The sequence below is a fragment of the Lepidochelys kempii genome, chromosome 23 (genome assembly GCF_965140265.1).
Source record: "Lepidochelys kempii isolate rLepKem1 chromosome 23, rLepKem1.hap2, whole genome shotgun sequence".
Taxonomy (NCBI): Eukaryota; Metazoa; Chordata; order Testudines; family Cheloniidae; genus Lepidochelys; species Lepidochelys kempii.
In genome coordinates, this window is record NC_133278.1 from 13,200,290 (window position 1) to 13,219,226 (window position 18,937).

Below are 18,937 nucleotides of genomic sequence, written 5' to 3' on the forward strand. Positions count from 1 at the left end.
CGTGAGCTACAGCTCACTTCCTCAGATGCATATCCTGGAAACTGCAGCAGGCTTTATATATACACAGAGAATATGAAACAATACTGTTGTTTTGTATTGTTTCATATTCTCTGTGTATATATAAAGCCTGCTGCAGTTTCCACGATATGCATCCGATGAAGTGAGCTGTAGCTCACGAAAGCTTATGCTCTAATAAATTGGTTAGTCTCTAAGGTGCCACAAGTCCTCCTTTTCTTTTTGCGAATACAGACTAACACGGCTGTTACTCTGAAACCTGTCATTAAGAACTGTCCCGCTTTGTCACATCTCTCCCCCCTTCGAGATCGAACTGAGCGGGGTCACTTTAGCTGGTGACCTGGGGAAGTTCGAGGCCACCAATGTTCCCATGGATGCCCCAGCATCTCTCCCGTTCCTTGGTGGGAGTTACACCAGGCCCTTCCAGTTTCACACCCTCCCTTAGCTTGGGGGTGGTCGATAGCACTCGCAGTCCGCATGTGGGAAGGTTTATGTGGCCCGTGCCCTTTGGCCACCCCAAGGTCTCAGATGAAGTGAAAGCTGTTAAGGAGTTAAACAGTCCCACTTCATCACACACAGCCAGTCCACCCAGGCAGGGTCCTGGGGAAGCCAGAGGGTCCTGCTCCCCAACTCCACAGTCAGACGTGACTCTCAGGCAGCCAGTAAAACAGAGGTTTATTAGAAAACAGGAACATGGTCTAACACAGAGCTTGTAGGTGCAGAGAACAGGACCCCTCAGCTGGGTCCATTTTGGGGGGCTGTGAGCCAGACAACCACGTCTGCACTTCACTCCATGTCCCCAGCCAGCCCCAAACTGAAACTCTCTCCAGCCCCCCCCCCGCCCCCGCTCCTCCGGGCTTTGTCCCTTTCCCGGACCAGGAGGGCATCTGATTCCTTTGTTCTCCAACCCTTTAGCTCTCACCTTGCAGGGGGGAAGGGCCAGGCCATCAGTTGCCAGGAAACAGGGTGTCGGCCCTCCCACCGCAGATACGTAAGAACTGCCTAGGGGAAACTGAGGCACCCCCACACTATTCAGAGGAAACATTCAGAACAGTCCCGCTTCGTCACAGGGGGGGCAGAAAGTAGGAAATGGGTTGAGGGGCTGCAGTGGGGGGACAGAATGGGGTGGGACCGAGGGTGGGATAGGGGCAAGGACTGGGGGAAGGGGCAGAAAGGGGTGGGGCCATGGGCGGGGCCGCAGGCTGAGGAGGCGGGACAGGAGAGGGACGGCAGGTGTAAGTGGTAGGGAGGGATCCTCCTTGCTCTGGCCCAGGGCCCCAGGAAACCTTAATCTACCTCTGCCTGTGACTCAGCATCGATTGATCGTTACTGTCAGTCCCAGGGACGGGGGGTTTGTGGCTGGGGATGGTGCCGGCTGGGCAGCCCCTGGGCCCTGACTCCTCTGTGTGTCCCCAGTTCGGGGGCAGCCGGGGGAGCATCCCCTGGGAAAGGCCCCTGCTCTGCAGCTGCCCCTGGGGCAGGGATCCCCCCTCCCTTGGCACCAAATCTCCAGGAGCTGTTGCTCCCCCGTGGCTGGAGAACCCCCCAGTGACACTGTTCCCGCTCCCTGTCCAGGCGAATCCTAGGGCTCTGGGCAGAGCCTGGCTCTCAGCATCCCATCTGGGTGCCGACCTTCTGAGGGTCCGGCTGGGAGCGGGGACGTGGAGCCGGGCCCCTCACCTGCTACCACCAGCTGCACGGGGTGGCTGGGCTGCGAGGAGACGAAGGGCTCTGACCGGGGCCGGTAGCTGCAGCCGTAGCTCCCTCCGTGCTGCCGGCCCACGGTGGGGATGCGGAACTCGGCCCCGTCCCCAGCAGGGTCCATGTGTCGCGGCGGGTTCAGGTCTCCAGCCTTGTGCAGGAAGAACCTCACGTCCCGTGGCTGCCCCTGACACCGGATGGTGACGTCTGCCCCTGGGGCGGTGACCCCAGTGGGGCTCAGAGAGATGGAGGGTCTGGGCAGGCTGGGATCTGCGCACAGGAGACAGGCTGTGAGAGCCAGACCCGGGCACCCACCCAGCCCTGGCCTCCAGCTGCAGAAGAGAAGAGCGACGGGGGGATTTGATAGCAGCCTTCAACTCCCTGAAGGGGGGCTCCAAAGAGGATGCAGCTGGGCTGTTCTCAGTGGGGGCAGATGACAGAACAAGGAGCGATGGTCTCAGGTTGCAGTGGGGGAGGTCTCCTTTGGATATTAGGAAAAACAATTTCACTGGGACAGTGGTGAAGCACTGAAATGGGTTCCCTAGGAGGTGGTGGAATCTCCATCCTTAGAGGTTTTTAAGGCTCGGCTTGACAAAGCCCTGGCTGGGATGATTTAGTTGGGGTTGGTCATGGTTTGAACAGGGGATTGGACTAGAACCTCCTGAGGTCTCTTCGAACCCTGATCTTCTATGCTGCCCGCAGTGACTCTGTCCCCGCTCCCCGGCCGGGCGTCCCCACTGCGGGGTCAGGGCTCAGGGCAGAGACTGGCTCTGAGGATCCCATTGGCACCGAGCCCCTGTGAGGGTCTGGCTGGGCTTGGGGCTGGGAACGGGGACGCCGAGCCGATCCCCTCACCTCTCACCACCAGCTGCACGGGGTCGCTGGGAGATGACACGGCGAACGGCTCCGATCTGCTGTGATAGGAGCAGCTGTAGCTCCCGTCGTTCTCCTGGTGCACGGTGCTGATGGGAAACACAGCCCCAAACCCGTCCGGATCCTCAGGCCTGGCCTCCCTCAGCACAGCACGTCCAAGTGTGACCAAGTTGGGGGATTTTCTTGTTTTCTCCTTGTTTTTCAATGGTTTGCATGCAGAGGGCATGGGACTCAGTTTCCCTGGACGTTACTGGTTTAGAGGTGATGGGAGAGGGAGTTGGTTGGTACAGGGGACCCGCGAGGGAACTGGGGACCCCGGCCAATGGCCTGGAGAATGGAGACCCCAGCGACTGGTGACCGGGAGGCCCAGCTCAGGAGTCACAGCTGGGTCTGGCCAGTGGGAGGACAATGGGCTGAGGAGAGAGGATCCTGGTAACCGGACCAGCTGGTTCCAGCCAGAGGGGCCAGAGGACAGAAGAGGGGAGAGGGGGCCTAGGCGACCCTGTTTACCTGGAGAGAAGACAATGAACAGAGGCGGGCTTCTGGCCAGTGAGATCAGATGCCCAGTTATGAAGCAGGGGGGCTTGGGGCTGGAGAGAGGAAGCAGGCAGAGCCCACCTGGATGCAGGGGAGACTGGGATGTGCTGTGCTGAGGGAGGCCAGGCCTGAGGCACAGAGAGTTTCCTGTGCTGCGTTCAGATGCTCAATAAACCCTCCTGTGTTACGCTGGCTGAGAGTCGCTCCGGGCTAGAGATCAGGGGGCGTTATTCCCTCTGGGAGTGGAGGCCCCGGGGCTCCAGACCGAGTGGACTCCCTGCGGGGACCCACAGCAGAGACAGGCGTGCTAAGGCTCAGAGAGGTGCAGTTCCAGGAGGCAGAGGGGCCTAACCCCCGAGAGAGAGTGGACCCCCGAGAAGGGCTGTTGCACTAAAGAGGGTTCCCCCCAGGGACCGCACAGCCAAGAGTGGGCACCCCCTGGGAGTCCATGACAGGCCTCAATACCCCTGCTGCACTAGGGGGTGCTATGCTGCAGGGGAAGGGGCTCAGTAGAGGGGCAGTCTCCTCTGGCCGTCACTGCTGGCCCTGATACCCCAGTGCACTGCTTGGGGGCGCTGTGCTGCAGGGAGTGGGGGCAGAGGTCACTAGGGGGCTCTCCCCTGGCCGTCAGCCCCAGTGCTAAGTAAAGTCCTACAGAGAGAAATCCTACAAAACCCTGTGCAACAATTACAGCCGTGGCCATCTTCACATCCTCCCTGGTGTTCTCGGCTCCGATGGGCCTCTCAGTAGACAAGCGTCGCTAGCGGGATGGTTCCTGCTGGGGTTTCCCTTGTGTCTTCCCTCTTTGATATTGTAGTTCTGACTACACCTAACACATAAGAACGGCCACACTGGGTCAGACCAAAGGTCCATCTAGCCCAGTATCCTGTCTGCTGACATTGGCCAGTGCCAGGTGCCCCAGAGGGAATGTACAGAACAGGGAACCATCAAGTGATCCATCCTCTGTCGTCCTCCGAGCAAACAGAGGCTCGGGACACCATCCCTGCCCATCCTGGCTAATAGCCATTGATGGACGTAACCTCCATGAACTTATCTAGTTCTTTTTTGAACCCTGTTATAATCTTGGCTTTCACAACATCCTGTGGCAAGGAGTTCCACAGGCTGACTGTGCGTTGGGTGAAAAAATACTTCCTCTTGTTTGTTTTAAACCTGCTGACTATTAATTTCACTGGTTCTTGTTTCATGAGGAGTAAACAACACTTCCTTCTTTACTTCCTCCACACCAGTCATGATTTTATAGACCCCGACCTGATCCCCCGTTAGTTGTCTCTTTTCCAAGCTGAAAAGTTTTAATTTCTCCTGTCACGGAGTCCCTGGGCGATGCTCTGGAACTGCTCCCCATGAAGCCAGTCAGGACTCTGGGGCAGTCGCCTTTCTGTGAGCAGCCTGTCTCCAGGACAAACAGCTCACACAGCTTCCACCTTCCTGGGCCTGACCTCGGAGAATTCACCATCCTCTGCCCCTCCATGCGCTTCTCCCAGCGAGTCCGCTCAGGCGGGTATCCTGGGGAAGCCAGAGGGTCCTGCACCCCAGCTCCGCAGTCAGACGTGACTCTCAGCCAGCCAGTAAAACAGAGGTTTATTAGACAACAGGAACATGGTCTAAAACAGAGCTTGTAGGTGCAGAGAACGGGACCCCTCAGCTGGGTCCATTTTGGGGGGCAGTGAGCCAGATAACCACATCTGCCCTTCACTACATGTCCCAGCCAGCCCCAAACTGAAACTCCCTCCTGCCCCTCCTCCTCTGGGCTTTGTCCCTTTCCCGGACCAGGAAGGCACCTGATTCCTTTGTTCTCCAGCCCTTTAGCTCTCACCTTGCATGGGGGAAGGGCCCAGGCCATCAGTTGCCAGGAAACAGGGTGTCGGCCATTCTCTGTGTCCAGACCCCTGCACACACCTGCCCTCTAGGGCTCTGCAATGATCATACACCCTTACCGCACCACCTAGATACTTAAGAACTGCATAGGGGAAACTGAGGCACCCCCACACTATTCAGGGGAAACATTAAGAACAGTCCCACTTTGTCACATCTCCTCATACAGAAGCCGTTCCAGACCCCTAATCATTTTTGTTGCCCTTTTCCGAACCTTTTCCAATTCCAGTCTATCTTTTTTAAGATGGGGTGTCCACATCTGCACGGAGTATTCAAAGTGTGGGCGTACCATGGATTCATAGAGAGGCTATTCATCTATCCCTTTCTTAATGATGCCCGACCTTCTGCTGGCTTTTTTGACTGTTGCTGCACATTGAGTGGAAGTTTTCAGAGAACTCTCCATACTGACTCCCAGATCTCTCTCTTGCCTGGTAACAGCTAATTGAGGCCTTATCGTTGATATGTAGAGCTGGGATGATGCTTTCCAGCGTGCATCACTTTACATTGATCAACACTGAATTTCATCTGCCAGTTTGTTGCCCAGTCACCCACTTTCTGGAGATCCCTTTGTAGCTCTTTGCAGTCTGCCTGCGACTTAACTAACTTGAGTAGTTTTGTATCATCTGCAAATTTTGCCACCTCACCGTTTATGCATGAAGGTGTGTCACAGACTCACAGGCCCCTGCAAGCTCTCTCGGCTCTGTAGGATCCCGGGAGGAACTCCCCTCCGTCTAACAGCCCTTCTCCGGGTCCATTCTCTCTTGGGGGCTAAGCCCTGGGTTCCACCGTCTCCTGGAACTGTACCTCTCAGAGCCTCCAGCCCGCCTGGCTCTCACCATAAGCCTCCCCCAGGGACTCTCAGCCGGCGTAAAACAGGAGGGTTTATTGAATGTCTGGACAAAGCCCAAGGGCTTGGGCCTGGCCAGTCTCAGCACCGTTCAGCTGGTCTGTCCCAGTCCAGGTGGGTCTGTCCCAGTCCAGGTGCAGCCAGACCCCTCTTTGTCCCCAGTACAGAAGTGACTTCCTTCCAGCTGACCCCCCTATATTACCTTCCCCACAGCCCCACCTCCACCCTTTGGCTTCCTTCTGGGAAAACAAATAGCTCGGGCCCTCTCTCTTCGTCCTTTGTCCTCCCACTGGCCAGAACTGGCCGGCTCCCAACACAGGCTGGGCCACCAGGTCACCGGTTGCTAAGTTCTATCATGTCCAGGCCATTGTCCGGGGTCCAGGCTGCTAGGCGAGGTCACACCCGGCCCTCTGCACCAGCAAAACCCCTCTCCCACCACCTCATTACACATGCCGCACACAGGGGAAACTGAGGCACGCACAGTACTCATGCACAACACTAAGAAAATCCCCCGCTTCGTCACAAGGTGTCAACCCGCTTTTCCTTAGCTGCACTTCCACACCCTGTGATTATTGGTCTGCCCGATTTTTCTTAGGTTGTTTGTAGTTCCTTTTTGTCTCACACGCAGCTACGCATGGCAGGTACCCTGCAGTCAGGACAGGCATTTTCCCATAACCTCACCTGTTGGCACATCTTATGCAGTAACCTTTGGTCTTAGCGGTTATTGCTAGGTCACGCAATCATCTTAAGCCTCTGGCCTAGTCTGGCGAAGCTAAAATCGTACAGGTCTCAGCCTGTAGGTCTTGCTATTAACCGTGCTTTACTAATACCTAATACACACTCCTTACACCTACTTATCTATCCTATACTGCGCTAATCCTGCAACTCCAGTCGAAGGAGCATCCGTTGATTGTATAGGAAATGCACATCCATTGGCCGTACCATCACATAATACACTGAGAAACGGAGGATAAAATGAAGGCTCCACACATAATCGGGGTGTAGTGAGCAGAGCGTCCTCCCTCTGGACTTGAGAGCGAGGGACCACTATGTTCCCCCCTGGTGGGTGGAGCCAAATGTGCCCCGCCCCCTTCCCGGAAGTACCGGGGCGGGGCAGGAAGTATAAAGGGAGGGCCCTGCAGGGGAAGGAGGCAGATGTCTCCAGCCTGCTGCTGAATGCAGAGATGACTCTGTGCTGTGGAGTGCCCTGCCCCCGGGAGAAACCAGTCCTGGAGACGTGGTGCCAGGACTGTCGTCCGCAGTGTACCCCACGGAGACAAAGGACCCCTGGACTGCAGAATCCCCCCACCCCCAACCAGACTGTAGTAGGAAGTAGCCCAGGGTCACCAGACTTTCATCCGGTTTTGTCGCCGGAGCACAGACTGGTGTGTTTGGGTACGATCCCCGCTGACCCAGTTGTGGCACTTCATATTCTCCATCGGGATATGCTTTTGATATGAATATGGCATCACTAAGTTGTATTTTATGCAAGATGGGTCATGTAAGATATCATTGGAAAGATTATGATTTACTGAATGTGATTATCCTGTTTGTATGCATGGATCATTTCTGTATCAGTCAATATTCCTAACTTTAATGTACCAATTACAAAAATGTTTACACCTGAGGAACGCCCACACACAAAACGCCATGAGTCTGGCTGGTTGGTCAATGAACCGTTAGGGGGAACAATAGGATTTTGAAGATGCTAACCTCCCACCTTCCTCAGACGTTTCCTGGGATGCTCCAAACCACCTTTGACTCATGGCTGCTTTGACACGGCAGAGTCATGTGATCATGTCACCTGGTACTGGACTCCATCTTGGACTGATAGTAGTTTTCCACTTGTAGGAGGTGGGGATCAAACTGGGAAACAAAGGATTCCCGCCTTATGTAAATCCTATTTAAGGCTGGGGAGTGAGATAATCAGGGTTCAGATCTTGTGCAGACTTGTGGCACCTTAGAGACTAACCAATTTATTAGAGCATGAGCTTTCGTGAGCTACAGCTCACTTCCTCAGATGCATATCGTGGAAACTGCAGCAGGCTTTATATATACACAGAGAATATGAAACAATACCTATTCCCACCCCACTGTCCTGCTGGTAATAGCTTATCTAAAGTGATTTCCAGCACAAATCCAGGTTTTCTCACCCTCCACCCCCCCACACAAATTCACTCTCCTGCTGGTGATAGCCCATCCAAAGTGACAACTCTTTACACAATGTGCATGACAATCAAGCTGGGCTATTTCCTGCATAAATCCAGGTTCTCCCAGATGTTCTGGTTTAACTTGGATTTTAACTTGAAGAGTGGTCAGTTTGGATGAGCTATTACCAGCAGGAGAGTGAGTTTGTGTGTGTATGGGGGTGGGGGGGATGTGAGAACCTGGATTTATGCAGGAAATAGCCCAGCTTGATTGTCATGCACATTGTGTAAAGAGTTGTCACTTTGGATGGGCTATCACCAGCAGGAGAGTGAATTTGTGTGGGGGGGTGGAGGGTGAGAAAACCTGGATTTGTGCTGGAAATCACTTTAGATAAGCTATTACCAGCAGGACAGTGGGGTGGGAATAGGTATTGTTTCATATTCTCTGTGTATATATAAAGCCTGCTGCAGTTTCCACGATATGCATCTGAGGAAGTGAGCTGTAGCTCACGAAAGCTCATGCTCTAATAAATTGGTTAGTCTCTAAGGTGCCACAAGTCCTCCTTTTCTTTTTGATAATCAGGGTTGGTTCTTCACTGAATCCCTGCCCAAGCTGACTGCTGAAAACACCTAAAACTGATCTGGGGAAGAAAGGACTGAACCCAGGCTAGAAGTTGTCTGGCCTGTGAAAGGAATACCTGGAGCTTCAAGTTTGTCTTCAAGAAACTCTGCAACCTGCTTAAAACAACATTGAGGGTGAGAAATTACTGCTTGTAGCCAGTTTCTATCGTGTATTAAACTATAGTTTGCATGTTTGTTTTATTTGCTCAGTAATCTGCCTTTGATCTCTTTGCTATCCCTTATAATCACTTAAAATCTATCCTTTCTAGTTAATAAACTTGTTTTGTTGTCTCAAAACCCAGTTTGTGGAACTCATTACTGGCGGGTGGGGGGACAAAGCTATGCATATCTTCCTCCACATTGAGGGAGGAGGCAAATTTCAATTAGCTTATGCAGTACAGTTCTCTGCAGCGCAAGACAAAACAATTTTGGGTTTGCACCCTGAGAGGGTGTGCACCTGAGTGCAGGTCAATTCCTTAGCTGAAAGCTTTCCTATGCAGGGCGGATTTCAGTGTCTGTGTCTTTCCGCAGCTGGTGTGTCCCTACCTGTGTGTGTGTGTGTGCTGGAGAAGGCTTGAGGGCCTGGCTCTGCAGGACAGGGTGAGGAAGCCCAGGCTGGTGGAACGGGTGGGCTCTGTGGTACCCCAGTACATCAGGTGGCATCCCCGGAGTGGTGCGGAGGGAGACTTTGAACGGGGGAACACGCACGCCATGACCTGGCCGCAGGGCTGAGGCAGCAGAAGCTGCTGGAGCAAGAGAGAGAGAGAGGCGGAGGGATGGCAGGCAGCTGTAGGAAGGGGCGTCGAGCCGTTCCCCAGAACTGCCAGCAGGAGGCGCCAGCCGCGTGGCGCGTGGAGCACCCCGTCACCGAACTGTTCCAAAGCCGACAGAGGTGCTGCACGTAGGGAAGAAAAACCAAGCGCAGCAGGGCAGGGTGGGGGCGAACGGGCCTGGCAGCAGCTCGGCGGAGACGGATCGGGGAGTTGGGGTGGATCATGCCCTCAGCATGAGGCAGCCGTGCGATGCCGTTGCAAAACCAAAAGCAAAGGCAGCTTTAGGCTGTATTAAGAGAGGGGCAGCGTGCGAGTCCCGGGCGGTGAGAGTCCCGCTCTGCTCGGCGCTGGGCAGGCCGGGAGTGCTGCGTCCAGCTCCGGTCACCTAGGGCGCCCCCCTCGGGCGGCTGTAATAGTGGCTCCTCCCCCAGTAGCAGCAGGTCACGGTGCTCAATGGGCTGCTGTCCGTCCACACCGCTGCACGGCGAACAGGGAACTTAGCTTGGGACCCAGCTTGTTTCACATTATTCCTGATCTTGGCACAAAAACTGGGCGGGTTGTCATAAAATTTGCGGCTGACAAAAAGGCGGGACGTATTGCCAATCGGGAGGAGGACCGGACTATCGTACAGACGAAGATCTGGACGACCTGGAAAACTGGAGCAATAGGCACGGGATGAAATTTAACAATGCAAAGTGCAGGATCATCCACTAACGACAAGAATTTTTGCTATAAGCTGGGGATGTACCAATTGGAAGCAAAAGAGGAGGAGAGTGGGTGGGTTGATCACAGGATGGCTAGGAGATGCCAGTGTGATGTGGCTGTGGAAAAGGCGAATGCAGTCGCAGGATGCATCAGGCGAGGTAGTTCCCATAGAGAGAGGGAAGCGTTTGTACCGTTCTACAGGGCACTGGTGAGACCTGATCTGGAACACTGTGTGCAATTCTGGTCTCCCATGTTCAAGAAAGATCAATTCAAGCTGGAGCAGGTGCAGACAAGGGCTACGAGGATGATCTGAGGAATAGAAAACCCACCTTACGAGAGGAGACTCAAAGAGCTTGGCTTGTTTCGCCGAACCCAAAAAAGGCTGAGGGGAGATACGACTGCTCTGCTCTCTATCAATATATCAGAGGGATAAAGCCCAGGGAGGGAGAGGAGTTATTTACATTGAGCACCAGTTTGGACACAAGAACAAATGGATATAAACTGGCCATCAGCAAGTTTAGGCTTGAAATTAGATGAAGGTTTCTAAGGCCTCGTCTACATTACACAGTTTTGTCGGCAAACAGCAGTTTTTTGGGAGCCAGGAGTGGATGGGGATTCCCCCCAGGTCATTGGCTGGGAAGGTCTGATGAAGAAGTGAAGGGGGGACCCACAAAGCCCCAGGCCTGGGGGGGGGAGAATGAGGGGCAGGGGAGGGTGAGCTCCAGGGAATTGGTAGGGAGGGAGGCAAGAAGCTCAGCTGACACCAGCTACCTCTGGGACCTTCTCGTTAGTCCCACCCAGCAGCAGCTTTGAATCAGGCCCCGCCCCATATGGGTGGAGCCCCCACAAGACCCGCCCCTCCCCAGAGCCCCACCTTGGTACCCCCTTGGGTGTGCTACTCACAGATGGGGTCTTGCTGAGCTGGGGCCTTCAACACCCGCAAGGGGCTAGTGCTAAAAGAGAGAAAATCCCCTTGTAAATGTCATATCCCCCCACCTGCAGGGAGAGTCCCCAACACACCCAGAGAGCCCCCCATCCTCCCTCACACTGAATCCTATTCCCTAACCCCCCCTACCCCCACCACAGCCACTAGACCCCACTCTCCTGCCAGAGCTGGAGACGGAGCCCAGGTAGAGGCGACATGTGGGGGGGGAGGCCTGCAGGGTCACATGACCCCTCCCAGATTGCTTGGTCACATGCTGCCACCGGGCCCCCTCCCCGCTGAGAAGCTGAGCTGGGGAGCTGCGGTGGACAGGGAGGGGCAGAGGCAGGTGCAGAGGAACAGCTGGGAGCTGCACGGGGGATGGGGGGCACTGCTTTCCGGGGCGGGGGGGTGTGGTGTGACTCCAGCTCTTCTGGGGTTGTGCCCCTCCACTGTCAGCAGGCCCAGGTCATCTCTGAGGGGTCCTGGCTCCCAACCCCATTCGCCCCCAGAGCCAGGGAGAGAACCCAGGAGCCCTGTGACCCAGGCAGGTCGATCGGGAGCAGGGAGGAGCCACCTTCCTACCTGCTGGGTCTCGCTGAGGTTCCTTTTCCTGCAGAAGGACACAAACCGGAATCCCCCATGAGCCGATGGGGAGCCCCCGGGCCCAGCGCCTAGCCACTCACCCCCCACAGGGCAGCAGGGATGGGGGAGTCTGGGGGGGTCCCCTCTGCTGCTGGGGCTAATCCTGGATCCCTGCTAGGTTGGGCCAGACCAGCAGGGGGCAGCGCAACACCGTCGCATGCACCGGGGGGAAGGACAGATGAACTCGGGGGGGGGGGGGGGGGGGGCTTTTCCTGTCCCCAATCCTCCCTCGTTAATGACTCCTTATAACAAACCTAATCCACAGGCTGGTTGGCTCCTCTGTCACCCCAGGTACCTGAAAGGCATGGTGCCCGGGGCTCATTATACAGGGACCCCACGCCCAGTGCTGAGATGCGGCCACCTCTGGGGTGGGACAGCTGTGTGTATACAGCAATTACCCACGCAGCAAAACCCCCTACTGAGCCCCCACCCCATTCCTTGGCTTTCCCAGCACAGTCTGCCATCCAAGCCTTCACCTCATCCCACGCTTAGCGGCTGGTTTAACCCTTCCCTCGGTTGGGGGCACTCACTGGCTTGGGTTTTTTGGAAGCAGAGGAAGGCCACGAGGAGGAGGAGGAGGAGGAGGCCAGTGGCTGCTGCGCTCGCCCCGGCGATGATGGGGCTGGTCAGACCCGAAGGCGCCGGCGATTCCGATCCGCCTGGGAAACAGCAGCAGGCCGTGAGTGCCGGGGGGGCCGGTCTGTTCCCCCCCACGCCCCCTCCTACCCCAGGCGACGCCCAAGGGGCTGGGACACCACAGGGCAGAGGGAGCCGAAAATTCTATGGGGAGGATGTCGGGGGCCCCAGGGCATCAAGTGCGGTCAGAGCAAGCAAGATTTGGGGGATTTGTAGTGCTAGGGGGGCGCTGGGCTGCAGGGGATGGAGGGCTCCTTAGTGGTCGCTCTCCCCACCAGTCAGGCCTGGCCTCATTGCACCAGCACGGCGCTAGGGGGCACTGTCTGACCCAGTCTGGCCATCATTTCTAAGGCATTTCACCCCCTTCCTCATTGCCTCACCGAGTCAGGCCAATGGCCCCATCTAGCCTGGTATCCCACCTCCCATGCTGGCTGCTCCTGGCTGCTTCGCGGGGGGCTCCAGGGTACTCCCCCTCCATGGTCACTGATGGGCCCAGCTGCCCATTAGCAGTGGGTTAGAGTCTGAGCAGGAGACTTCGCTCCCCTCCCAAATCCATCAGGCTGGGGGGGAGTCACTGCCCCTGTGAACAGCCTCCATCCCTCCCCCTGGGCAACCACTGGGGGAAGCTGCCCCACAATCTGTGACTCAATAGATTCCCCCCCAGTCCTTGTACCTGGCCCCGCGCTACCCAAGCGGGTGGGATCCGGCACCGCTCCAGGCTGGGTCGGGTCAGTTCCCCCTGCGGGAATGGAACCAGCGTCTCTCAGGGATGGGGGAGGGGCTGAAACACCGACTCAGAAATCACCTCCCACCCTCCGCGACCAGTGGTGGATCAGCCACTGGGCCTATGGGGCCCGTGCCCAGGGGCCCCGGCCAAGTGGGGGGCCCTGGAGCCCGGGCCGCCGGGTGAGCAGAATGGGAGAAGCCACAGCAGCCCGACCCTGGTCCCCTGCAGAAGCACGGGGGGCCGGGGGGGGAGGCAGGGGAAGCCTTAGCACCGGGACCCCCGCTGTGGCCCTGGGGTGGGAGGAGCTTTCGCTACCTGCTGTGGCCTCGGGGCTGGGGGACTCTCACTTCCCGCTGCGCCCCCGGGTCGAGGTGGGGGCCAGAGCTTCTCTGGTCTTGGGGCCGCAGTGCCGGGGGGGAGAAAATAGCAAATGGGTTGCGGGGCTGCAGTGGGGGGACAGAATGGGGCGGGACCGTGGGTGGAATAGGGGTGGGGCCCCGGGGAAGGGGCAGAAAGAGGTGGGGCCAGGTGGGGATGCAGGCCAAGGGGGCGGGACAGGAGAGGGACGGCAGGTGGAAGAGGTGGGGAGGGATCCCCCGTTGCTCTGGCCCAGGGCCCCAGGAAACCTAAATCCACCTCTGCCCGTGACTCAGCATTGATCAGAGTGCAGGGGGGGTTTGGCTGGGGACGGAGCTGGCTGGGCAGCCCCTGGGCCCTGACTCGTCTGTGGGTCCCCAGTGCGGGGGCAGGCGGGAGCATCCCCTGGGAAACGGCCCCTGCTCTGCAGCTCCCACTGGGGCAGGGATCCCCCCTCCCTCAGCCATGATCCTCCAGGAGCTGCTTGCTGCTCCCCCTGGTTGGGGAACCCCCGAGTGACACTGTCCCCACTCCCTGTCCACGGGGGTCCTGTGGCTCTGGGCAGAGCCTGGCTCTGAGCATCCCATCTGGGTGCCGACCTTCTGAGGGTCCGGCTGGGAGCGGGGACGTGGAGCCGGGCCCCTCCCCTGCTACCACCAGCTGCACGGGGTGGCTGGGCTGCGAGGAGACGAAGGGCTCTGACCGGGGCCGGTAGCTGCAGCCGTAGCTCCCTCCGTGCTGCCGGCCCACGGTGGGGATGCGGAACTCGGCCCCGTCCCCAGCAGGGTCCATGTGTCGCGGCGGGTTCAGGTCTCCAGCCTTGTGCAGGAAGAACCTCACGTCCCGGCTCTGCCCCCGACACCGGCTGGTGACGTCTGCCCCTGGGGCGGTGACCCCAGTGGGGCTCAGAGAGATGGAGGGTCTGGGTAAGCTGGGATCTGCGCACAGGAGACAGGCTGTGAGAGCCAGACCCGGGCACCCACCCAGCCCCGGCCTCCCTGGCAGGCCCCAGCCACGGGCAGATCCAGGGCCCCGGGCAGAGATTCTCTCCCAGATCCCAGAGCCCCCGGCCCAGAATCCCGGCCCTGCGAGCTGGGCTCCCAGCCCCACAGACACCGAGCCACGGCTCCCTACTGCTTGGGCTCCTCATATGCCCGTGAGTGGCCTTTGCCCCTGCCTCGTTCACTGTGTCCGGCTGCCCTGAGCACAGAGTGGGCTGGTCTCTGGCACCCGCCACTTCAGGGCCTGAGCCCCACACAGGAAGGAAGTCAGCCCCCCGGGAGGCATCAAGGCGTCTTTATCCCCATTCTACAGGGGGAAACTGAGTCACAGTCAGATTCACTTTCCTTCGTGAGCTCCCAGGGGCAGGGATGGTTTCTTCACTCTGTGTTTATGCAGCGCCCGGCACAAAGGGGCCCTGACCATGGGGGGGGCCTACATGCTCCCCCAACACAAGGGATCCAGTGCTATTGAGGCCAGTGTTTGCAGAGGTCTCCACTAATGGTGGGTGTCTCCGTTTGTGGGCGCCCGGCCTGAGATTCCCCCAAGATTGAGGCCCCACCACAAGGAAGGACACTTCTGTAAACCGCGACGTGCTCCCATCACACAGAGTCTGTGGCTGCGCCAGGAGCTGGGCCAGATCTCCTGGGTCCCAGCCCAGCACTGTGTCCAGCAAGCCACCGCTTCTCCAGCCGCACCCCAGCGCTGCCCCCAACACCAGACGGCCACGGCTCCCCCCAGGGAGACCCCCCCGCTGGGCCTCAGGGAGATGCTGGGTTTGGGGTAGCTGGGCTCTGCAGGGGGAAGCAGACAGGCCGTGAGATGCAGGCCCCGTCACCCAGTCCTGGGGCCCGTCCTCACCACGCAGCCTCAGTGGGGGGTCAGACCCGGTGGCCCTGGGGACGGGCTCCTGGATGCCTTTCCACAGGGGCCCACAGTTTCCTCTGAGCTCTGGGCTAACAACATAAGACACGGAGCAACCCCAGCCCCTGGGGACCCAGAGCTCTGCTCCCTAGCAGGAGACAGGCCAGTCTAGTCTCTAGGGTCCATTCACGCCCTGGCTTCTCTGCTGGGAGGGCTGGGAGCCAGGACTCCTGGGTTCTCTCCTCAGCTGTGGGAGGGGAGTGGGGTCTAGTGGGGAGAGCAGGGAGGATGGGGGCTAGGACTCCTGGGTTCTGTGCACAGCACCACCCCTGACTTGTAGGGGACTGTGCAAGTCCCTAGTATACACTGAGGTTTATAACGTTCAGCTCCTCTCATCACCCCATAACTGACATGTTGCCTGGGAAAGGCCCCCCCTGCTCTGCAGCTCCCGCTGGGGGCAGGGATCCCCCATCCCTCAGCCCTGAATCTCCAGCCGCTGCTTCTCCCCTCTGGCTGGGGAACCCCGCAGTGACTCCATCCCCGCTCCCCGGCCGGGTGTCCTCTCTGCTGGGCCCAGGGCTCAGGGCAGAGCCTGGCTTTGAGCGTCCCATCGATGCAGAGACCCCCTGTGGGTCGGGATGGGTGAGGGGCTGGGAGTCAGGACACTGAGCCCGGCCTCTCCCTCACCTCCTACAATGATCTCGATGGGGTCGCTGACATATGACCAGCGATTCTCATCCGTTATGGAGTGATATTCGCAGGTGTAGCTCCCTCCATCTTCCCGGCCGACACTGGGGATGGGAAATTCAGCCACGGTCCCATCAGGCACCGTCTGCACCTGCGGGTTCGGGTGTCCAGCTTTAGGCAGAACGAACTCCAAGCCCAGGTATGAACCCTCACAGCGGATGGTGACACTTCCCCCAACCGCGACCACCCTGCTGGGGCTCACCCACACGGTGGGTTTGGGGTATTCTCGCCCTGCTTTCAACAAGAGACAGGAGTTAAACAGGAAAGACGCAGTCCCCCACCCCGCCCTCCACCCCAATTCAGTCCATCCCTCGTTCAGCCTCTCTAGGAGTCTGTCTCCTACCAGGGTTGGCACTGCCAGCCCATGGGACTTGGGGGTAGGGGGTTCACCCATACGTAGCTCAGGACCCAGATGCATGAGAGATCACCTGTCCCCGCCACCCGGTCCCACCTGAGGCCAGCCAGGGACCCTGAGCGGTGGGCCTCCTGCAGCTCTGTCCCTGCCTCCGCCCGCCCATACCCCCGGGGTTGGAAATAGAGTCTGTGACCGGCAGGAGTCGCACAAGACCCACCTTCCCCCAGGCCTTGGGGACAGGGTGGGGCTGTGAGTGCAGGGGAGGGAGCTGAGGGTGGATCTGGGGGTGGGGGAAGATCTGAGGGGTTCTCTCCCATGGCTGCACTGACCCCGAACGTTTCAGTTCCCCAAGGGGATCTAGAGCCCATGGACGAACCCTGTTAGCGTTTATATGAGCTGAAAAAAATCCACGTGCTGCCCCACCTACCCCCCGATCCTCACAGCCTGTGTGGGGCAGGACGTTGAACCAGGGGATGGTTCCCGTCTGCTTCATCAGACCCCGTGTAAGGAGAAGGCCTTCATCTGCCACCAGATTAAAAGTGCAGCCGAGCAGCAGCCTTTAGCTGAGAAGCAGGAAGTCGAATCCTCAATTTCCATCTACAGGACATTCAAACAATGTCATACCAGGCTGCTAAGAAGGAGACCCGGGCCTAATGGCCCCCACTGTCGCCAGATAAAGAAACAGATCTTGAGATGGTTAAAGAAAACGGAGTTTGACAGCGTCCTGTCTGGCAAGAAATCACTTCTCAATAGCTGTGGTTGTGAACTCCTCATTTCGTTATTGTTCTGTCATTATGGTCCCCACTTCCCTGCTGTTTGTCTGTGTGGTCTGTCTGGTTCTTTAATTGTTTCTGTCTGTTACATAATTAATTTTGCTGGGTGTAAATTAATTAAGGTGGTGGGGTAGGATTGGTTAGAGAAATTTTAGTGATTGGTTAAGATATAGCTAAGCAGGGCTCGAGTTTCACTGTATAAACTGGGCTCCAAAAGGAAGTTCTTTGGGAACCAACTCCAGGACACAGCCCCAAAGATCAGATCTGCCAGACCTCAACGCTCTGCCAATGACACCGGGCAGAAACTGGAGCCCCCCCGATGGGCCTGATCCTGACCAGCCATCAAGAAAAGTTCCCCTGTCGTATTGGGCGTGGTGAGCACTGTATGAGTAGCGTGTGCCGTCTGGTTTTGGCGATTGTTAATAGAGGTTACGTAGGATATTCCTGGGTAAGGCTCTTTCACTGGTAAACGGTCCTGCACACCTGCAGAAGTAGTTACACCCGGAGCCCTACGGATTGGGAAAGGGTGTGGGTATTTAAATTGACCTGGTTACTTACTCCTAGTTACTCCATGGCAGGGGAGGAGGAGCACAGAAGAACGGGGCCGGGTCTGAGCTCACGGGGGGGGGGGGGAATTTGGGTTGAGTTTTGGGGAAGGTTCAGGGCTCAGTTCCTCTTTTCCCCACCCCACGCATCCCCTCCCCCGTCCTTGATGTTACCACCCTCCCCACAGATTGATACTCACCTTCCCACGCCCCGCTGTGCCCGGCCAGCCAGCAGCCTGGAGAGGACACAGCTCATTAGTGACCAGATCCCAGAGCAACTGGATCCCGCACCCGGTCTCAGATCCCCCCTCCATGGCCACACGCCCTGGCTGTTTCCGATACTCACTGAGGAAGAGGACGGTAAGAGCAGACGCCATGTTGGGGGCAGTCGGGGGCCCCTCAGAGCTGCCACCAACACCCTGGTGCCCAGCTCCACCCAGCCTGAGGCCCGAGTGCGAGCGGAATGAGGAACTGCGCCGGGGGCTGCAGCCCCAGGAAGCCCGTGATGCGCTCAGCCCCTTTCTTCCCCATCAGCTGGTTTCTCTGCAGTCTCCAGCCCAAATCTACCACAGTCAGAGCAAAGCCAGCTCCCTGCAACACCCAGCAAACCACATCCCCTCCTGCAGCTGCCTGGTCCCCCCACCCACCCCATCACCTCCCAGCCCCACATGGGAGCTGCCCGGTCTGGGGACCAGCTGGGAATGGGGCAATCTCGGGAGGTGTCAAGAGTGCCCAGGCTGCCCTGACCTTTTCCAACAGGCCCGTCTAGCCTCCCTGGAGCAGCAGCTCAGAGCAGAGCAGAGGAGGGAACCCACCACACACACCCCCAGTGCCCCCAATGAAACAACCCTCTCCCATGGAGCGGGGCAGAGATTCCTTCCTGACCCACATGGGCCCAGCGCTCACCCTGGAGCATGAGGATGGAGGGGCCTGGCCAACCTCCTTCCCAGGTACCATCGCTGCAGATGCCGTTCTTAGCTCAGTGACGTGGCACAGAGACAGGACGGGCGGCTGGGTGGGGTTGCAGTTTCCAGCCCCCATGGCGGGGCGAGAGAGGGGTAAATGTAGATCCTGAGTTGATAAAGGTGCAGTGGATAAATCCGCGAAAGGGGAAGTCTGCCCAGAGCCGGCGCTCACGTCCTGTTTCTGCTACTGCCAGTGAAACTCTGCACCAGGGCCGGATTTAGGGGCAGGCGTCTGCCTCGGGTGGCAGACTTGGGGGGGCGCCAGGCTCGGGGTGCTGGTTTTGTTGTTA

The 18,937-nt window shown here is 58.0% G+C and overlaps 1 protein-coding gene across 2 annotated transcripts; it reads right to left on the reverse strand.

Annotated features, from left to right (window-relative positions):
- Positions 1-8,570: 8,570 nt before the first annotated feature.
- Positions 8,571-18,108, reverse strand: LOC140902216 (osteoclast-associated immunoglobulin-like receptor). Of its 2 annotated transcripts, XM_073322068.1 has the most exons (9): positions 18,029-18,108; positions 17,883-17,918; positions 15,950-16,240; positions 13,999-14,337; positions 12,989-13,054; positions 12,210-12,338; positions 11,620-11,647; positions 11,016-11,065; positions 8,571-10,421 (listed from the first exon to the last, which is right to left on the reverse strand). In XM_073322068.1, the coding sequence occupies exons 1-9, from the start codon at positions 18,057-18,059 to the stop codon at positions 10,111-10,113; spliced, it is 1,281 nt and encodes a 426-aa protein (XP_073178169.1). In that variant the 5' UTR covers positions 18,060-18,108; the 3' UTR covers positions 8,571-10,110. The 2 variants fall into 2 exon arrangements, with proteins under 2 accessions (XP_073178169.1, XP_073178168.1); XM_073322067.1 differs by lacking the exons at positions 17,883-17,918; positions 18,029-18,108 and adding an exon at positions 16,788-17,693.
- Positions 18,109-18,937: the final 829 nt, after the last annotated feature.